Source organism: Paramormyrops kingsleyae, chromosome 5, assembly GCF_048594095.1.
Source record: "Paramormyrops kingsleyae isolate MSU_618 chromosome 5, PKINGS_0.4, whole genome shotgun sequence".
Taxonomy (NCBI): Eukaryota; Metazoa; Chordata; class Actinopteri; order Osteoglossiformes; family Mormyridae; genus Paramormyrops; species Paramormyrops kingsleyae.
Window position 1 is genome coordinate 15,508,765 of NC_132801.1, and position 17,461 is coordinate 15,526,225.

Below are 17,461 nucleotides of genomic sequence, written 5' to 3' on the forward strand. Positions count from 1 at the left end.
TGGCATCCCATCCAGGGTGTTCCCTGCCTCGTGCCCCGTGACGGACTGGCATCCCATCCAGGGTGTTCCCTGCCTCGTGCCCCGTGACGGACTGGCATCCCATCCAGGGTGTTCCCTGCCTCGTGCCCCGTGACGGACTGGCATCCCATCCAGGGTGTTCCCTGCCTCGTGCCACGTGACGGACTGGCATCCCATCCAGGGTGTTCCCTGCTCTGCACCCCTCCTAAGATGGACTTCACATATCAAAGGGCTGGTTGGCAGACTTCTTTTATAGCTGAGATATATTACTTATTATTTATTGGCAATCAACCAAACATGACTCACTTCTGTTGCAATGTTTATAACTGTGATATTTAGTTCACAAGTATTAAAAACACATTTCATCATCCAGTAAAGCTGACTAAGTGCCATAAAAGTACTTTCTTTTAGTTTATTTAGCACGAGTAATGGCTACGAGAACATTGTGTCTTTTGAGCATTTCTCTTTCTGATTTTAATAGACCGGATAAGAAGATTGAGTTGGTTGTGCCTGGAAGAGTGCCTAGTTAAGTAAAGGTATCACAAGCCTGATTTGTTTAGCTCTGTTGTCTTAACAGTGGTGTCAGTTTGAGAATACTTGGACAGATCAGGTGTCTGGGTTCAACTCCAGATGTTCTAAGATCCCAAGGCGTCGGCCCAGTGACCTAATTTTGACATTTCCGCTATTTGCAGATGTTCATTTTTGTCCTCCGCAGCTGGACCCTCCAATATTTTTGTTCTCTGGAACCGAGCCGATTCACTTCCTTCAAGTAAGCGGGGAGAGTCTTTCCTTAATGAAGGAGTCAGGATCTTGTTCCTGAAACGTATTGTCAGGTGGATTTGTTTCTTGGTTGCAGTTGTATTAGCACATAGAAGGTCTCATATCTCACAGGGATGTCACCTGATTGGCTCCTAATGGGAGCTGTTTGGGGTACATCTCATTGGGTGGAGGCCCCAAGCAAAAATCAGGATACCATGGAAGGATTATGTCTCTCAGCTGGTTTAGGGATCTCTGGGCATCCCTCAGTGGGAGTAAGCGTCCGCTGCAAAGTGGAGAGACCTTTGGTGTGACTCACATCATATGACAGATTTTTTTTTTTTTTTTTGCAACAACTGCATACAACACCATTGTCTGTCTGTCTGTGGTAATTCAGACCTGTCCAGGCCAAGAAAGCGGCTGACAGAGCTCCTGCTTAAGGCTGCACAGGGGGCTGCATCCAGGCAGGCGGGAGCTTCCCGTCAGTGGGGCTTCCACTTCCTGCGTAGCCCCCTAGAGATCCTGCCCGCTGATGACTTGACGAGCACCGCTGGGATCCGACTGGCCGTGAACGTGCTGGAGGTGAGCGAAGTCAGCCTGATTCCCAGGGATGTGCGAAAGCTGTGTAGGATAAAGCAGGAGGCCTATAAAAACACCTATCCTTTGAAAAAAACAATCAAACAATATTACGCAAAACACTTGACCAAAGTCTAAAAGAATCTGGACAAGAATTAGATTATGTTTTGCTTATGTTTTAATATATTGAATATATTATTTAATATTTGTATTAAAATATTTTTTTAAGGGGTCCTAGGACTAGGGCACTAGATGATGATGGTGCATGTGTGTCTCAATCGCTTTACCACCATTTCATTGGCTGTGATTTCTACCAGTCGCATACATGCCACTCTCCTATGACAAGGGCTCACACGAAGGGGCACGGGCAGTGCCAACGGGTGAGGTGGAGGAGTTGAAGTGCGGGATGGTGATCAGCAGCATTGGCTACCGGAGCCTGTGCATCGACCCCGCTGTGCCTTTTGACCACCATAAAGCCATAATCCCCAACACAGTGGGCAGAGTGCAGCCTGGAGCTGGTGAGAGGCCACAGTCGTATTGTTCCTCCTTGAAAACAATGTGCAAATGAGCATGGCTGACAATAAGCAGCATTGTATCCTGTAGTATGGACACTATTGTGGTTTTCCACAGCTAGCACTGAGACTTTGTGAAGAGAACAATCCCCTTTTGCCAGTTGTAGACTTTTGCCCACAGGAAGGAGGGAAGAGGCCTGGTCAGCTTGATTTTCACAGGATTCTCCCTTGCTTATTCTGCCCACAATGAGCCAATGAAGTCTATTAGTCATAGCCTAAGCATTTGTGTTCTGTGTCTTGTTAGCTGAATAGAGAAGAATCTGTTTTCATTGCCATTATGCACCATTATGTGAAACTGGGGGTTCCTGATGATTTTTACGGGTTTCCACTAGCACCGCCCAGTGCATGTGGCCTTCGCCCCCCTCTGATGACCTGTGCAGCAGAGCGCACCACCCACTGCATTTCTTTGCGGTTGAGGGCAGTGCAGCTCCCATAGCAGATGGTGACGCATCCAGTTTGGAGGCTCTCAATAGTGCATCTGTAGAATGTCCTGAGGATGCAAGGGCTCGGGCCGAACCTTTTCAGCCTTCTGGGGTAGAAGAGGCGTGGAGATGAGACCCACCACTGTCATGTCATCTACGAACTTCATGATGATGCTGGAGCTGTTTGTGGCCACGCAGTCATGGTTGTACAGGGAGTATAGGGAGAGGATTCAGTACAAATCCTGTACCGGGTCCAAAGTGACAGGCAAGGGGAAGCAGATGAAGTCCTTGACTACTTTCAAAGCACTTGCTGACAATTGAGGTCAGAGCAATGGAGTGTAGTAGATATCTTGAAGCAGACAGGGACAGTGTGGAGGAGTGGTTGAAAATGTCTGCGAACACTTCGGCAGGCTGATTCACACACTGAGGATCCTCTTGTGGGCGCCATCTGGCCCAGCAGCTCTCTGTCTTCCAGGAAGACGGAGAGCTTGGGGACGATCAGTGGCATGCAGTCTCGTATGAGCCAGGTGTGAAAAATGAATGAATGAATGATGAATGAATGCCTTTTATTGTCACTATACACATGTATAATGAAATTAAGAGCAGATCCTTCAGTGCAAACATGTACAGAAATGTGTAAAGTAAGAAAATAAATGTATCCAAACAATGTGCAATGGCTACCAAAATGATATAAGGTACAGGTGTATTACCTGATATTTTCAATTTAAAAAATCACTATCACCAACAAATGATGTTATCACAGCGAATGCGAGGCTGAGACTGAAGCGTTACCCTTTGTTTCCGCTGAGAGACGTGCCACGTGACTCATTTCGTACAAGTTTTAAGTTATGAGCAGATGCTCATCTGTCAAACAGAGCATTTTACAAGTTATCTTAGGTCGGTGTTCACAGTTCGACTTCTGAGATTCAGATCGAGGTCTAGGTCATTTTTTTCCGAACTGGTTGGTTCGACTTTTAAGAAATTCGAGTTCTAATGAGTTTGAGTACTGAGGTACCACTGTATACACACACACAGTTGTATAAATGGTCATGAGTTGTGCAGTTGGGTTGTTTATAAATAAATAATTACATTTGAGTGAGTGAGAAGTCTTCCAGGAGAAAGTATCACAGTATCTTAACCCATTGCCCCTCACAGGTTTGTACTGCAGTGGATGGGTGAAGCGTGGACCTACCGGCGTGATCGCCACGACGATGAATGACAGCTTCGACACCGCCCGGTCACTACTACAGGACATAGAGGCTGGAGTGATTGACGTGTCTTCCGTGAAGCCAGGTTCAAGGGCTGTCCTCTCCTCGCTGGAGAGCCGAGGTACGTTTCTCAAGCATTCTTTTAATTTTTTATTGCAGATATATTTATCACTTGTGATTCACATTGTCTCCAGGCAATATTCAGTAAGTTTGAACTACAGTGCAACACGACACCTGTGCTAATAATCCGATTAGCTACAGGTTGCTACACGATTCAGCGAGGGCCATATGCTGGAGTTGGCAGTGGTTATGTTAAAGCTGTACAGGACAAGCACAATAAGAGAGACAGGAATAGAAATATAGGACAGTTGCCAAGCGAAGAAACGTGTCCTGCTCCAAGAGGGCCAAAATGCAGGCTAAAGGGACAAGCCACGTTACGTGGCCTGACATAGCGTGCAATTCAGTGCTAAGGTTCTGAATCTGTGGGGGCACGCACGCAACCTGTTCTACTTCTGAATAGTGTTACCTGTATTTCTGGCAGAGGTAAGACAATGTGAGTAGCAAAATAATCATACCTGTTTGGTTTGCCCCCCCCCCCCCAATGGAATTTCTCTTATACCATTAAGGTAGCTCTTTGTAGTTTGGATGCTCCCATGCTTGTCAGGACACTTATTTATTTGGGTGTCGTCACTGTGCGTCTGTTTGCACAGGTGTGAAGTGGGTGTCTTTCTCAGACTGGGAGAAGATTGACAAAGAGGAGGTCAGAAGAGGCCAGAGAGTAGGAAGGCCCAGGGAGAAGATCTTGGATGTAGCAGAGATGCTAAGGGTGGCCCACTCTTGAGGACTCCACTCAGTTTACACATAGCTACATGTCTAGTTCATCATTCCAAGTGAAGTAATTAGAGAATATTCAGTTATGAGTACCAGTGTTATGTGCAATACTGTTGAGAAACTGATTAACAGTTTACCAATTTAGCCTCTTTTACTATTGTTGTTTGTTTTTTAACTTGAAATTCACCAGATAATAAAAGTATGATTCTTTTGTATTTATAAGAAGCACTTGAAGTGCTGTTAATTCAGTTTATCAGAATTAACTGTTTGACATGAATTTTCTCCTTTTACACAATTACCAAGTTATGTAAAGTGATATTTTACTGAAACAGTGTGAATTCCATTGCACAACATCTTTGTGTCAGTTATTAGGTGATTAGTAAAGGCTCCCTCTTGAGGTCTCAGTAACACCTAATGTTTCAAGCCCAGTAAGTGAAGCCCTTGTCTCTTTCGAGTGGCTCGTCACTTCACTCCACATCCAATGTGGAAAATTACCCAATATTAGCTTGAGGCAGACCATAAACTATAAATAAATATAGACAGACATCAATGCAAATATTTGGTAGGCACTGCAGGTGTGCTTCTGGTCACTACATTCTGAATAATGTTACTGATCAGCCAGAACATAACATCCTACAGAGAGCAATTACAGCAGGTAACTCTATTATGTCATTTAAATTCCTTGTACTGATTGGTGATTTCTGCCTAAAAATGTAGTAAACATTAAATGATTTTGCAGTTAAACGATGACAGAAAAATCCTTATGTACTTGTTCAGCTAGACAATTGTCAATCTCTGTAGGCATAAGGGACTGTGACATTCTCCTTTCACATATTTATCTCATTACTTACTTGGCTCTTCTGGTGTGGGATTTCCAAATCATTCCCACTATAAAAATCTCAGATCAGCTTTGATACAAACATGGATGACCTCTTAAACCAGCTGCACGTTACGTTCTGATTTCACATACGGATGAAACCCAGCACAGAAATTTCCCCTATTTCCTTCCTACCTCCAAACAATACCCCTTAACCAAAGGGAGTGGGGAAAAAAACTATTTCCTTTGAGACTTTTTCTGCAGGATGTAAATCTCCATTTGCAAGCCCATGCCAGACCCAGAGATTAAAGAAAACTGTTTGTTTGTATGGTCTTGGCTGAAGAGAAAGTTGAATGCCCATATGGAAAGCACTTATTCTAGCATTTCTTGGAAATGAGATGGATGTCTGGCAAATGATGCACGTTTCACTTTCTGTTATTTAACAGAAGCTTGACAGAGATTTATCATCCTGCACTATGTATCAGTGCTAGGAGTCATTCACCATTATCTCATCTGAATGTGGCTGAACCGGGAAGATGATTTTGTGACCCTTGAGCTGGGTCACTGACATACTGTATGATTGCTATATGTAAAAAAGGGCTTTGCCTTGGTTAACAGTAGCTGACATGTGCCTAGTTTAAAGAATGCCAACAAAGATGGCTATCATATTAAAAACAACAACAAAAAAAACAGACTCAGACATCAAGTAATATACTCGATTTTCCTGTTTGGTGATAAGACTTTTTGGTTCCTTAACTCTCCCAGTCATAATTTAAAATGCTTTAGTATCACAAAACTGATTTGGTTAGTAATCAACTGTATTTATTGCAAATAATTTACACAGTATATGTAAATGCAGCACAGAAGACAAGCCTTGTCACTTATTGGATCAGTAAATGCCGTAAGTGGGAACGTGCCCCTCACGGTATCTGTCCAGGTATCGCAAGGGCTGACGATGTGGATACAACTTCTGAGGCGGATGGTACACAGGGGGCCACACAAATTCGAACACGGGCTCTTTCATATCTGCGGAAGAACAAAGAGCATGGAAGCTGGTGCAGCTTTATCACCCTCAAGCAGTTTTTGCCAAATCTGATCCTCAGGGACCCGGCAGACAGGGCCATATTTTCGCTACCTGGAGCTGGGGGTGAGCAAAAATGTGGATAGTCCATGGGTCGCCGAGGACAGGGTTGGAAACACTGCCATAAAGGGTTTGCAATACCCACAACTTGCAACAGATTTAATGCAGTTTTTATTCAATCCAAAAACTCAGTGGTATTTTTTTTTCCATAGCACAATTACACAATTAAATGTAAAGGACTCACTCAGAAGGCCATGGAAGGTTTGGCTGACCGAGTCGTCCCACTGGGACTGGAAAAAGGCCAGACCAGCAGGAGTCATGCTGTCCTGATGCGCTCTATAAAACTCCAGCGTCTTGAAGGTCCGCTGATTCAAATTATGGCTAAAAAAAAAAAAAAAACACAACATTTAAAGAATGTTTAAAACCGACAACTCGTTTTTTTTTTTTTTATAAGAATCCATCCATCATCCAGCCACTTAATCTAGTTCAGGGAGACAGTGGGGGCCTGGAGTCTTTCCCAGGCAGTTTAAGGCACACGGTTGGGATACATTATCATCTCCAGGCAGACATACATAATAAGGGATTACTGGAAGAATCCGGATGAAAACCGTGCAGCACGGAGACCATGGAGCCTCAACACAAAGCAGAGTGAATTCACACCCCCACATCCCCCAAAAAGTGGGAGGTAACAGAGCCACCCACTAAACCACTGCGACATCTTTCTGTAATTATCACTCATTTTCTCCTGTCTCTTCTAGAATCAATAAGCACTTATGATGTTTGTGAGTTTGCAGTGCACTGTGTTTGTCCTGGGACTTACAAAGGCGCTGGTCTGCGATCCTCTTGGAATTTGATGGGGCCGTCCTGCTTGAACAGGATAAAGATGAATCTATGAAAGCCAGTGCCCTTAACAGGGAATGGGGGCAGGTACTGGCACAGCTCCTCTCCCAAATGAACTGCATCTCCTGGAATGTTCCCCCTAAACAAGGATTATAAAGCTACCAAATCCATTTCCAGAGTGAACTGTTTTAAATACATGTAAGATCCCGTTTGAACTACATTTTTTCTACAGTTGCATCATAATGTAATACCCTCCCGAAATACGGTATGCTCCTGTGCAGTTTTCAAAGCATCAAGGAAGGAAGAGGACATCTAGTAAAACCAGTAATTTAATTCCACAGAAGAAAACAACCCACAGGGTCTCTACTCAGAAAGACAGGCCAACTGCAACCATAGAAATACTCACACAAGCCAATGCACGTACTCCCCTTCATTATCATGCAGATGCTCATCTGTCAAACAGAGCATTTTACAAGTGAATTGTAGCAAATGTAGGGGGCAGCAATGAGGGCTCTGCAATCACTCCAAACATTAGTATTCTGAAGACTGTATCAGTATTGCTGCCTTACCAGGGCAAAACACAGTAACTACATTAGCACTGAAACTCTGGGGGGGAAAAAGTCACAAGAAAACGGAGCCTGAAAGACCAGATTTTGAACAAAATATGCAGATACGTTTTGCCTATATGGCAGAATAGCTGTAGCCTAGAAACATCCCATATTCAAACTGCTATAATCATGCAATAACAGCTAACAACAGCTGCACCCTTCCACATTAACCACATCACACTTCTTTGTTAACTGGCATCTCAAAAGTTTGGTTACATTTCATTTGTCTACAGCAGTTGGTATTTTGATAGTCTACCCTATATGCTGATGGGTTAAACATTAAATCAAACCGTACTTAACCTTGAGCTGCATAAACAGAAATGCTTCAAGCAGAAGTGATTAAAATGCCAAAGGTCACCTCTGTGTTGTTTAGTTTCTACAGCCTCTCAAGTATTTTCTTGTAGCTGGTAACTGGCGCCCTCATATGGCGGATATCAGATTTTCTAGCCATTTATCCAGGTTATACGGGGCCTGGAAACTCATTTATAAAGGCTTTGAGCGAACAAAATTAAGAAACATTTGTATCCACATTTAAATGAAAAAGGAATTTTAAAAAGAAAAACTTATCCTGAAGGTTTGCATATTTAGGAATGGTCCCGAGCTGTCCCACCGACGTTTTGGAGAAAATAGAAAAAGAGCGACATCTAGCGTTCAGATTAAAATGTGCATCTAATGTGCATCAGTTTTAGCGTATGATGAAATGCTTGTGAATAATCATTTTCTTATATGCAATATACGACTAACATTCAGCATTTGTTTTATTGTTTTAAATAAATGAATTTACATATACAAATATATTTATTGCAAACAATCCACAAAAGATGCTTTTTTTTTGTTTTTTAAAGAAACAGAAATGTACATCATAACGATTTGTATGACAATTAATCCTTGATTAAAATTTCAGGATCGGGACAGCCCTACACACGGCTAATTCGCTTTGCCAATCTAGGATAATTTCTGGATGGGAATGAGGTGGTTTTTAAAGCACACACACCTACTAATGTTTCAACGATAAGTGGTTTTTATAAAACTTTATCATGTAAACCTCAGTTTATGCAAGGTCTTATAAATCTGACTTTTACCGAGTTTTCGTGCGTAAGGACAAATGAACGCTTTTATAAAATTGGCCAAACTGTTTGTCTTTGGACTGCAGGAGGAAACCTTTGCATCTCGGGGAGAAATGCAAACTCCACACGCAGAGTGGGGGTAGAATTCAAACCCTAAACCATTGACATGTGTGGCAACAGTGCAACCCCCCCAAGCCCCCTCCCCCCATTTCAACACGTATATAACAAAACATTTCCCATGTCTAATTATCAAAAATGCATTTCATAAATAATTTCAATCAGAAAACAAACTTGTCAATCACCACAAAACGTTTTTATGACACCCCCCCCCCCACAGTAATGGTGGGTTCCATACCTGGGCTGGTGAGGAGCAGAGTCCACAGTGCGTCTGGATCTGACTCATAGTTCACATGAGGAGCAGCCAGTGCCTGAGGAGAAACGTGTCACCATGTGTCCATGTCAAATCCCAACTGTACAAAATCACATAAGTTCCCTTTTACATTACACTCATCTAATACTTTTATCTAGTGATAAGGAAATTTCTGGCCAATACCAATTGCCGATTATTTCAAAAACTGACACAAATACGAATTGTTTGGGTAGTTCTACTTTAAAAAGTTTAAAGGTCACTGCACCCAAATTAATTGAAAAAACTAATAAATTATTTACATTCCAAAAATATAAAAAGTTGCACTATATTTCATAACTGTGATAAACTCTGTAGTATTCTAGCAATAACTTCTGCTTTTGCACTGTCTGCACTGAATTTTCTTTTGCTATCATACTGTTGCGTTACTGACAGGCTAGTGCCATTCACTTGAACCCACAACCTTGGCGTTGCTGCTGCAATGATCTACTTTTTAAGTTACAATAGCTAAACCTTTTTCCTTTTAATCCAGCGGCCGTACCTCTGTGGGCGTCACATGATTCCCATAATGCACGTGTGTGCCGGGGCTATTGCCATAAGCGATGCGCAGCATGACTCTCGGCAGAAAGTAGGCCCCAGGGAACAGGTCGCGGTAGACGGCGTAGTGCCTTGCGACATTATGCAGATGATAGGGACCAGCGGTGCGCTCCCATTCCGCTTTCACGCGGTCGAGTGGGATGGAGACTGTGAAAAAGAGCGGCGCGATACGTTAACGCAGAACAGATGACACAGGGGGGGCACGATGTCCTCAGGATGCCTCTAGGGGACGTGTGGCACATACACGTGAGCAGGCGTGTGGCCTTCTCCAGCTCTGGGTTACGTCGATTCTCTCTCATCACCCGATTTCTCTCCTTCACCTGTTCTTTACGGGACTGACGACGGGAGGCCAGTCCGATGTTCACCAGTGGGGCATCTTCGCGTTTGGGAAAAACACGCTTACATTACTGGGTACTTTAAGGGCAGCATGCAGGTATATCGCTTACTTTCCCAACAACACTGCGGGTTAATTTTATTACCTTCGTCACGGTTTTCCTCTTTCAGATGTTGTCTGTAAGTTCTCCACCAGGCTTTCTTGTTCTTTGCCTCTTCGGCGACCTTCAGGTAGCGCGTGAAGCTGTCGTATCTTTTTTGAGCTTCGGGGTCATTCAGGTCGACGTCGTCATTGGGCATGGGACCCAGAGGGGCAGCTCGGCGCCATAATGTGCCTGTAATTTCACAGGAAACCCCACACGCAGGTATCAGAAAACACAAACTTTTATCCTGGATAGGGTCTTCGGCACTGGGCAGAGATGTTATGCAACAGTGTTACCCTGTGAAGTACCATGCTTCCCTGGGAGTGTAATCCACTTTGTATTAATTAATGATGGGACACTTGAAGACAAGGCTTCAATTTCAGATGAAGCCTCATTTGGCTTGTATCATTCTCAGAGAAACGTGATCAGCAACAAAACGAGGCTTGGCTCTCCATAGAGACGCGGTACTGGTTCATTCGCAGTTTCAGGTTATACACATACCGAAAAACCCCAGGTGTCGTGGTTTGTATTGTGAGTTTGAAGCCTAGGTTTGCATGCATCCATGGAAGGCATTTTTCTTAAAGAATTCCTCCATCAAGACAAGTATTGCATTGACTGAATCACGTCAACAACAGCGTTTGCAGCCTCATTATATAATATTCCATATCTCTTGACCTCAGCAAATATTTCTGATAAAAGTTTTAAAGGAATGGATGGACTTTCCGTTACAATAACAGATTAAGCACTACATTTAAACTTGGGGTATATATAGCTGCCCTTAACTTGTGTACATGGTTAATGGTCGTGGCTACGAGTCACCGTGGATGGACAGAATGGACGAGTTACACTGTTTTGGGGCATCATAAATGCAAAACTTTGCTCACTTACATACATCCGCGTAAAACGAGTATATCTGACAAAGAAGATACAAGACTACATTACAATAATGCAAGACCAAATTAAATATGTAAGGTGAATTAGACCAACCGAGATTTTAAGTACTGGAGAAGCGTTACGTACATCACCGCACAGACGCATAGCTGTAAATACAGCCTTTTACAGGACAGACGGCACGTAACGAAGAAGTTCGTTTAAAAAAGTTAAATTGAGACATACCGGCGGTCCCAAAGCCCTTCACGTTACTGACCCCCAGGTCGGTCGGTGACCGCAGCGCAGCCCTACACAACGTGCGCCATGCCATTTTCCCAGCCGGCGTGACTGCGGTCACATGACTACGTGCGCAGTGACGTTTCCGGGTGCCGAACGTCATCCGCACAGGCATCAGACTGCCACCCATTCTGGCAATATACAATTCCGAAAAGGAAGAAGCCCGATAAATACAGTTTTTACACCTCAAGTAAAGTTCGGGATAAGAAGCCATTTCTGATTAACAAGGTAGGTATTCTTTTTCGAGAAAGATCGGTACTTGATTAGACGGATATTTTTATTGAAGAATAGATGCATGTATGATGACTGTAGTGGAGGTCAGTGCAAATTTCATTCATATAGATAGATGTCATTCGTACGCTTATGTGAATAAATATGCAACTAAATATTTTCATCATTATTATCGGTCTATTTAGTGACTTGTCAGATCTATTATTAACGAAAGATGGTGCCTATACAGTTTGGTGCGTATATAGTCTATCCAGTCGTTCAGTTACTAAGGCTGAAGCTTGTTTTAGAAATAGTCATTTTAGTTTCATACATTTTTAAAATACAGTGTATGCGTACATCTATTTAACATTATCTGCGTAATGACAAATATATATTATTACAATTATATATCACGTGGTCTGTAGCTGATTGGTGGATGGTCTTTTGTTTAGAGGAAGAGTCAGAGTTAGATAGAGATTTCAAGTTTGTTATTGAATGTGGGCTTTTGGTTTTAAAACTATCTATGCGAGTGTAACCATGCAAAAGGGTAAACCCAGTTTTTTTTCTTTCTTTCTATCAGGGGATATTAGGTCTGCGGCTATGTCCCAAAATTTGTGCTGCAGCATCTGCTTGGATCAGTTCAAGGTTCCAGTGACTATTCCATGTGGTCACACCTTCTGTCAGAAATGCATCACAGTTCATTGGGACAAGATGACTGAAGCCAATATGGATATAAAGTGTCCAATATGCAATGAAAAGTTTGACCCCAGACCCACGCTGAAGCGAAATGTGACCCTGTCTGATGTGACAGAGACGATACAGTTAGGTACAGAGAGCCAGGGTGCCACCACAGTACACAGGCAGAGCGCCATGACAGCGCAAGCCCAGGTACTCTGTGACCGACACAAGAAGGCCCTGGTCTACTACTGCAAAACGGACAGCATGTGTGTGTGCTGTGAATGTGCAATCAGAGAGTGCAGAAACCATGCACTCAACATTTGCTTTGCCTTTGATTTGTCTAATTGTTGTCACCTGACACCATGATCTCATTTTAAAATGTCAAGGCGGAAAGTGTGCTGTAGTTCAGAGCATGCGTCTATGCGTTTTACAGGAAGGGCTGAAGAAGAAGAGCAGAGAGGTGGATAAAATCAAGGAGGACACAGAGAAGAAGGTCCAAGAGCTCTCTGAGAATATTAACAAAACCAAGGTTAGAGAGGAGTTGCAGGCTATATCTTAACATTCAAATCTTATTGTGAGTTTGAGTTCTGCTGTTCGTGGCGCAACATTCCCTGGCATCGGAACAAAGTGACGCGTGACCAGGCAGACTTTTTTAATTTTATATGCTGGGTGTTTCAAAGCAACTTAACTGTCAGGTGCCTAGGTCTTCCTGGGTTGTTGTGTCAATCCTGCAGTCCATGCTTATCCATCCTGCACAGTGCAAGCTTATCTGCTTGGATGAAAAACCCAGTGCAAGGAAAATCTGTCAGATCGAGATAAGGTTGGAGCTCATTCTCACGTAGAGAATGGGAGGAAGGCAAATAAGAAATGTGGTCTGATACCTGTGAATATTTCTCTGAAAGGGAGTTTCTGCAGATATACAAAAATCATGATTTTTACTAGACTAATATCAATAATAATAAAAAAAAACATTTACTGTTCTATGTACTGTATGATTTGCATCAATTTGTGTATTTGTGACACAAATGTATTACAATGTATTTTTGTAGCCTTTCTGTTTCCCATTGATGCAGCCTCTTCATCTCTTTCCTCAGGTGTCCCTGAAGCAGACCTCCCTTTGGGTAAATGCGAAGTTTGCTAGCCTGGTGAAAGTGCTGGCAGAGAAACAGGAGTCAATACTAAGCTTCATAGAGCAGGAGCAGCAGTTAGCCCTCAGTGAGGCGGAGACTAATCTCAGCGCACTGGAGGACAGAGTCCAGCAGCTGGGAGAGATCCAGGGGCAGATAGCTACTCTGCAGGCCATGACTGATATCCAGCTCATTCAGGTAAATTTATGTTTGAGTGCCAACCAAAGAATTCCACCGAGAGCGGCTGTACCGTGTTCCGGCTGCGACCCGGTCGCTGCGGCTGATCACATTCACTCTAGTCAGTGCTCGTGGTTCCACCAGAAGCGCCGTGGAGAGGTTCAGAAGTAGCTTCTGGGACACTTCTGACAGTAGTTCAACCTGCCAATCAGGTAACACTTTCCTTATTAATATTCATGAGGTTTCCCAGCCACCCTGCAAAGTAGGGTAACATGAAGTTGGAGCATAAATGCAAATGTAGATATGAAATAAATATGATGAATGTATTTTTGTTTGGTTGAATGTACTTTTAACAGCTACAGCCACAATGTTTGACCCATGTTACTCATAACTGGAATTAACTGTATTAATACAATCTGTAGAGTACAGCACAAAAAAGTAGAAAATAACAACATAAAACATTTAAAACGACCAAAAAAGTAACAATTTATCTACGTAGGTGACTTGCCCTCAGTAGAACAACAAAAATTAAAGGAAAAAACAACTGAAAAATTAGCAAGTCAACAATGCTGTGCTTCTGAAATGCTTCTGGTGGGGGTCAGGGACGTGCAGCGGATAGAGCAAAACCACATCGCAACCACTCTCGGTGGAATTCTGCGCATAGTGTGTCACTGAGAAATGGAGAAACGTGGGAGTCAAAATGGACTCGCAGTCAATCACAATGTATGCATGTTCATGTGTGTAACATCCCTGCTGACTTCAAGAGACAAAACGCAATTTTAAGTACGTCAATGACCAATAATCTTTCCAGGAATCAAGATTGGTCGAGGTCCCTCAGATGAAAGACATTGCTTTGGACGTCCCCACAAACCTACAAGGCAGACTGTCCTTGATCACCGATGTCTTGTCTCAAATTTCCAAGTTGGTCTCGGAAGACCTGGCGAAAGCAGTAAATGCAGCTATCGGGCAAGACAAACAAGGTATGTTGGTTGATTCTTAGGTCCAAACGAAACTGTTAACGCGTCACCTTTGATCCCTTATCCACAGTCAGGGAAAAAATTATTTGAACCCCTGCTGATTTTGTAAGTTTGCACACTAACAAAGAAATGATCAGTCTATAATTTCAATGGTAAGTTTATTTGAACAGTGAGACGGAACAATAACAAAAAAAATCCAGAAAAATGCATTTAAAAAAAAAATTATAAATTAATTTGCATTTTCATGAATGAAATAAGTATTTGATCTACTATCAATCAGCATGATTTCTGGCTCCCAGGTGTATTTTATACAGGTAACGAGCTAACATTGGGAGCCTTCTCAACTCGTTACCTGTACATAAGGCACCTGTCCATAGAAGCAATCAATCTATCCAGATTCCAAACTCTGCACCATAGCCAAGACCAAAGAGCTTTCCAAGGATGTCAGGGACAAGATTGTGGACCTACACAAGGCTGGATTGGGCTACAAGACCATCGCCAAGCAGCTGGGTGAGAAGGTGACAACAGTTGGTGCGATTATACGCAAATGGAAGAACCATAAAATAACTGCCAATCTCCCTCGGTCTGGAGCTCCACGCAAGATCTCACCTCGTGGAGTTTCAATGATAATGAGAACGGTGCAGAACCAGCCCAGAACTACTCAGGAGGAACTTGTCAATGATCTCAAGGCAGCTGGGACCATAGTCACCAAGAAAACAGTTGGTAACACACTACGCCGTGAAGGACTGAGATCCTGCAGTGACCACAAGGTCCCCCTGCTAAAGAAAGCACGTGTACTGGCCCGTTTGAAGTTTGCCAATAAACATCCGTTTTGATCTCTTGGAAGAACTATACCACAACTTTCACAGCTCAAATCGTATGCAGACGTGCTGTATGCATTCTTAAAGTCACAAATGCTATGTACAGAGGCATTATACACTTGAGTGCTTGAGGTAAACATCTTAATCGTTTTAATGCAATAGTTATTATATCTTTGCTAGAAACAAACAGTGAATAAAATTGCCTGAATTATTTGTATTAATTTTATTTTGTGTTTGAAGTCTTAATTTCCTTACTCTGGTGGATATGCATTCACGATCAAAGAAGAACCTACAGGCCTATTCTCTGGGGCTGGGTGTGTGTGCTGCAGGAGCTCGTCTCATCTTTGCACCGCTTCTCCTGGTCAGGGGTTGCAATGGCGGCATGCCGAGCAAGTCAGACACAATCTCTATTTCAATGGCTGCAGATTTAAGATGATTCTGGGGGATTATCAGATGTTCCCAAGCAGACAGGAGCCATGTGTCAAGAACAGTGCCACTTAATCCTTTCCTTTGTGCAAACTCTATTTGCATGCTGTTAAGTTTTCCTTTGTTTACATTTGTCCTGTGCCCATTTTCTTTTTGCTGTGACAAGTTATTGCACAATGCACATTCTCATTAGTGTGGATGCCGCAAAAGTTTATGATGAACCAGAATTTAAGATTGTTATAAATATTTTGGAGGGGTAGTGCCTCTGACAGCCAGCACATACAGGAGGAGCAAAAAAAGGCACAGAGAACAGAAAAAGTCACAGAAGGAAATTGTATGAAGTCTCTCTGATTTAAATGGCGATCCAAAACAACATAAGATAAAAAGTGTTTGAGTGGGAATGTAACAGTGAAACAGAGAGAGAGCGAGAGCAAAAGAGAGAGATGGTGTTAAAAGGCAGATGTAGAAACCGTCACAGTTACAACCTCCAATAGGAAACAGTGACTTCCGGCTGCTGTTCAAGTGGCCTGAAATGCAGCAGTAGGTTTAATCATAGCCACTTAGACCATCATCCTGAATCAAGACTACTGCCCTGTACCATACAGAGTCCTGGTTGACTGGAGGAACAATGGTACCAGCCCAAGATGGGCTCACCACAGCATCAGGGGACACGAGTTATTAGTCAGAGGAAGAGAGATTTTTACCTTCTCCATTTGTATGTATGCTTTTGACCTGGGTCTGAATCAACATGTTTACTACGTGATGTCGGAATGTAGTGGGGTTTTGGTGACGTCTCCTACCCATTTGCTTTTTCACATTAATTGGACTGGAATTTGATATACAGTATAGTAATTTATTGGGGTGTGACAATGTATCAATTTGCATCGATGTATCGATTCAACGGCAAAAGATCCGATGCATCGATGTGACCGCATGAATGTTTTTTTCCTCTCGCCGGTTCCAGTATTGTTTTCATGATCCACTCCAACGTATTCATGGTCTACACCAGGGGTGCGCAATACGTCGATGGTGATCTACTCACACACCATAAACAAAAAATTAGCAAGCTAAAATTCCATCAACGGCCACTAAAAACCCATAAATATAGCGATATAAAAAATAACTGAATTGAAATTTCATTAATAACGACAACCATTATATACTGCTGTTTTTCTGTTAACTGTGGAGTTTTTCCACAAGATGGCAATACAGGTAATTTGATATCTGGATATCAGTAAAGGGGAAAAAGCACTAGAAATGAAAAAAGTCTGTTTAAATGAACTGAAAATGATTTGTTTTTCCATTACTTCAAAATGAAAAAAATAAAAACCTGTAAACAAAATAATACACAAAATACAGACCCGGGCTATAAATTCTTGGCCCTAGCTGGGTAGATAGATAAACATTGTGATAAAACATTAGACCAAATTGTTTAAAACTTGGCATTAATTTAACTGTTGAAGGGCAACATCATGGTGCTGTTGCCTCACACCTCCTGGGTTGGAGGTTCAGATCAGCTCCGGATTGTGGAGTTTGTGTCTGTGTCATGTCGGTTTCCTGTCACAGTCTAATAATATGCAGTTTGGCTAACTGGTGTCTTAAAATCGCCCATTGTGTGCATGTGTGCCCTGGGATAGGCTGG

The 17,461-nt window shown here is 42.6% G+C and overlaps 3 protein-coding genes across 5 annotated transcripts in view; 2 read left to right on the forward strand and 1 right to left on the reverse strand.

Moving 5' to 3' along the window:
* fdxr (ferredoxin reductase) overlaps window positions 1-5,127 on the forward strand; it is a 32,021-nt gene extending 26,894 nt beyond the window's left edge. For both annotated transcript variants that reach the window (XM_023836885.2, XM_023836886.2), the window contains exons 10-13: window positions 1,172-1,356; window positions 1,697-1,868; window positions 3,500-3,673; window positions 4,263-5,127. In XM_023836885.2, the coding sequence (XP_023692653.2) occupies window positions 1,172-1,356; window positions 1,697-1,868; window positions 3,500-3,673; window positions 4,263-4,393 (662 nt within the window). In that variant the 3' untranslated portion in view covers window positions 4,394-5,127. The remainder of the gene's footprint in view (window positions 1-1,171; window positions 1,357-1,696; window positions 1,869-3,499; window positions 3,674-4,262) is intronic.
* An 873-nt stretch (window positions 5,128-6,000) lies between these two features.
* Window positions 6,001-11,533, reverse strand: mrpl38 (mitochondrial ribosomal protein L38). Its single transcript, XM_023836887.2, has 9 exons — window positions 11,353-11,533; window positions 10,240-10,428; window positions 10,005-10,136; window positions 9,705-9,907; window positions 9,152-9,224; window positions 7,528-7,573; window positions 7,102-7,260; window positions 6,526-6,662; window positions 6,001-6,226 (listed from the first exon to the last, which is right to left on the reverse strand). Exons 1-9 carry the CDS (start codon window positions 11,531-11,533, stop codon window positions 6,090-6,092), a joined length of 1,257 nt encoding a protein of 418 aa, XP_023692655.2. The 3' UTR covers window positions 6,001-6,089.
* LOC140577584 (E3 ubiquitin-protein ligase TRIM65-like) lies at window positions 11,497-15,614 on the forward strand. 2 transcript variants are annotated; one of them, XM_072712223.1, is made up of 6 exons: window positions 11,497-11,631; window positions 12,194-12,501; window positions 12,725-12,820; window positions 13,386-13,616; window positions 14,407-14,575; window positions 14,990-15,614. In XM_072712223.1, exons 2-6 carry the CDS (start codon window positions 12,214-12,216, stop codon window positions 15,406-15,408), a joined length of 1,203 nt encoding a protein of 400 aa, XP_072568324.1. In that variant the 5' UTR covers window positions 11,497-11,631; window positions 12,194-12,213; the 3' UTR covers window positions 15,409-15,614. The 2 variants fall into 2 exon arrangements, with proteins under 2 accessions (XP_072568324.1, XP_072568325.1); XM_072712224.1 differs by having other exon boundaries at window positions 14,872-15,222.
* Window positions 15,615-17,461: the final 1,847 nt, after the last annotated feature.

Coding starts and splice junctions, on each gene's coding strand:
- LOC140577584 (XM_072712223.1), top strand. CDS start 12,214: ATGTCCCAAAATTTGTGCTGCAGCATCTGCTTGGATCAGTTCAAGGTT. Junction 12,502..12,724: donor CCATGACAGCGCAAGCCCAG/GTACTCTGTGAC, acceptor TGCGTTTTACAG/GAAGGGCTGAAGAAGAAGAG. Junction 12,821..13,385: donor AGAATATTAACAAAACCAAG/GTTAGAGAGGAG, acceptor CTCTTTCCTCAG/GTGTCCCTGAAGCAGACCTC.
- mrpl38 (XM_023836887.2), bottom strand. CDS start 11,533: ATGGGTGGCAGTCTGATGCCTGTGCGGATGACGTTCGGCACCCGGAAA. Junction 10,429..11,352: donor GAAGGGCTTTGGGACCGCCG/GTATGTCTCAAT, acceptor GTGAAATTACAG/GCACATTATGGCGCCGAGCT. Junction 10,137..10,239: donor AGAGGAAAACCGTGACGAAG/GTAATAAAATTA, acceptor CCAAACGCGAAG/ATGCCCCACTGGTGAACATC.